We start from the raw sequence: 3,224 nt of genomic DNA, 5'->3' as shown, positions 1-3,224 counted from the left end.
AGCACATACATAATTTGTCCACTCGAATTAATGAAATTCATATACTCCTAGAAGGCTACTGCTTACCAAGTCCCCTATAACATCACCACAAGCCATGGCACAAATGTTCTGGTACAACCACACACCCACAAAAAATTAATGTAATAAAAATGACATATTTGGACCATAAATTGTCAAGAAGAGGATTAGGAATGGTTAATATTGAATGTTGAGTGAACAGGGTCTGAAATCAAGAAATACAGAAGCCTAAGGAAATGTCTCAAATAGGTTAAGATGAGGTTAATTGGGCTGGGAAGAGCCATCTGAAATAGAGGAGCATCATTCCTTAGACTGAGGCTCCTGGCTGCATAACCAGGAGAGAGCTAGGTGAGCATCTGCAGTGCTCTAACGACTCTCCCTGCTCCCTAACTACTATTGCAATGTAGCAAGCAACTTGGGACACTTGCCCCCATGATCTCTCAGTCATTATGTGTATTTCCTCAAATTAAGAGCCAGTATAAACTTCCCTTCCTTTATTGCTCATGTTATGTATTTTGTCAGAGAAATGAATCAGGTATGTGATATGGTGGGTGGTGGTGAAGGAGATGGAAGATCTAGATCAGTTGTTCTCAAACATCCTAATGCTGTGGCCCTCTAAAACCCTTTCCCATGTTTTAGTGACCCCCCAACCATGAAATTGTTTTCATTACTACTTCATAACTGCAATTTTCTATTTTTATTAATCATAATGTAAATATCTGTGTTTTCCAATGATCTTAGGCAATCCATGTGAAAGGGTCATTCAACCCAGAAAAGGGACCATAAACCACAGGTTGAGAACCATTGATATACATCCATTGAGAGAAAGTATTCACACAGTCTAACACACACTCAGAAAGCTGACCTGATTAAAGAATAGGGACTAATGTTCCCAGGAAGAAAACCAGGATTTTTTTAAGGTCCTGAAGGATGGCTGATAGATTAGCATGGTCCTATGCTACCCACCACATGGACCATCAGAGCACACTGGAAATGCCTGGGTATTTGGAGCATTTATTCACAACTGGGGAAATAGGAGATGGCTACTGCCTTCTAATAGAGACAGATGACAGATGGCACTAGCATACTCAGTGAACAGCATTGCCTTCTTTCTCCAAGAGAGCATCCCACACTCCCAGCAGTGCCAAGGCTAAAACTTCCTGCTCTACCTTTCAGAGATTTGAATACTTAAGTGTCTCCACACAAGAGTGTGGTTTCTTTTTGTGTGTTGAGGTATCTGTTTACTTGCAAACCTTATTGCTCATGGGATTCACTAGGTTTACTTAGGAAACATGCCGTTGTACTGTACTCTTTCTTGATATTGCTTGTTGGCACAGTCGAATGGGATCATGACCTGAAGTTTAGTATGTGAAAACAGTTAAAGAATGGAATGTGTTTGACAGCAAGGAAGGAATAAAACTTAGACACACTCCCAGAAATCAAGTTGATATTTTATATAGAATGAATTGGTGATTACACAGTACTGTGTATAAAGGGCAATTTCTTCAAGGATTCTCCTGGCAGATGTTAAAATGCCAGAGCCCTCACTTCAGACCTTTTGCTCAGCCAGGTTGGAAGCACACTGGCCCTTCACCTGACTCTGTACTGTCAAGGAGATCATCTCACAGAGAAACAAAATCATGCCAAAGAGTGACATCGTGGCAGTCAGGACACCCATTGGGAACACGTTTGTGCAGTGTTTCTTTATAATGTCCTCCTTTTTAACGGGAAAGTCGGCTGAAAAGTCAAGAGTGGTTTGCCCATAGATGTCTACGAGGTGGTTCAAGGTCACAGTGATAAGTGTGAAAAGGCTGCTCACAGCTAAAATTATGGCAGACATCTTGTAGCAAAACAGCTGGATATCAATGAATTGGTCTTCCATGCAGCTGATCTTAATGGCCACTGAAGTGAAAATCAGGACTAGGATTTTCATCAAAATGGCCCACGCTATCAGGACTTGTAAATACTGAAATTCAGATGACTTGTTCCAGGTTTCATTGATAGGGGTGTGAACCAACATCCTGGTCATAGACCCAGAGATGTTAAAGTCCTGAGTGTAATAAGCTTCCCAGAGTCCAAATGACACAAATTGCACAACCTTGTTGTTAAACTCCCACAGGCGCCAGCATTGGCTGTTTGCAAGGATGATTTCCAATACCAAAGCTGATGTACTGCAAATCAGGCCACTGAAATTGAAGATGTACTCCTTCATGTTGGCAAATCTGAAGAAGGCATCAAAGAAGAATAGAGTCAGTGAGAATACAAGGGCAGTCAGGAAAACAGAAGGAGTCATGGCTTAGAGAGCACTGAGCTCTCATACCTTGTCCCTATTGTCACATAGAGATGTTTCAGTGGTCTTTGTACAGATTATTATTCTTCACAGAGTAGATAATAATATTTGTTGACTAGGAATTTCAATGCTTAGAACTGACAATGAGAAGAGAGTTTGCAATATCATATGTAATGTCATGCTTATTTTACCCGTAATTGCAATTTGTAAATATTTTAATACCATGAAGAGAGGAAAAAGCAGAGTAATGCTCAAATTAATAGTCATTTCGAAAATATAGTACTATAACATTTCATGATTGTTACAAACTGAAATCATCTGTGAAAGAAAATGAAAATAATTCACATAGTAAAATCATTTATTCAAAAATAACACACTTGACATAAATTTGTGTATAAATATATGTGTATAAAAAGAGATCTATACGTGATAGACCTCATAAATGATAGTGTACAATGCCATTCCTCTTTGTGAATTTTACAGAAATGTACACTTCTCTAAAGAAAGCTATACAAATTTTATAATTGAAACTAGAAAGCATATGCCCATCAACATCTATCTGTAATATAGCTGGGGATAGAGTTCACTGGTGAAGTGATTATCCAATACACACAAACCCTGAATTCTTCTTTAGTATCTGTAAACCAAAATCTATATGTAAAATTGTCCAGAGAGTGAGTCAGAGGAATAGGGGAAATGGATAATTAACACATAAAATCTTAGAAATCCATAAAAGTGGATTTTTCTAATTTTAGCATATCTCTTACTTAAAATTTCATCTTTAGATAATTAGCTTCATTTCAGTAAAAAAAAAGAATCCTGACATATTTTTGTTAGCAAATATCTTCTTTCACAGAAAATTTACACTCTATATTGTAACTTGAAACAAACTTCTTTGCATCTTTTCTCAATTCCA

At 37.9% G+C, this 3,224-nt stretch overlaps 1 protein-coding gene across 1 annotated transcript; it reads right to left on the bottom strand.

Moving 5' to 3' along the window:
- Positions 1-1,457: 1,457 nt before the first annotated feature.
- Positions 1,458-2,230, bottom strand: LOC143271083 (uncharacterized). The gene has a single exon (XM_076562955.1). It carries the CDS (start codon positions 2,228-2,230, stop codon positions 1,568-1,570), a length of 663 nt encoding a protein of 220 aa, XP_076419070.1. The 3' UTR covers positions 1,458-1,567.
- Positions 2,231-3,224: the final 994 nt, after the last annotated feature.

The sequence above is a fragment of the Peromyscus maniculatus genome, chromosome X (assembly GCF_049852395.1).
Source record: "Peromyscus maniculatus bairdii isolate BWxNUB_F1_BW_parent chromosome X, HU_Pman_BW_mat_3.1, whole genome shotgun sequence".
Lineage (NCBI taxonomy): Eukaryota > Metazoa > Chordata > Mammalia > Rodentia > Cricetidae > Peromyscus > Peromyscus maniculatus.
Note: the sequence above shows the minus strand (reverse complement) of the source record. Positions and strands in the feature narration are given on the sequence as shown.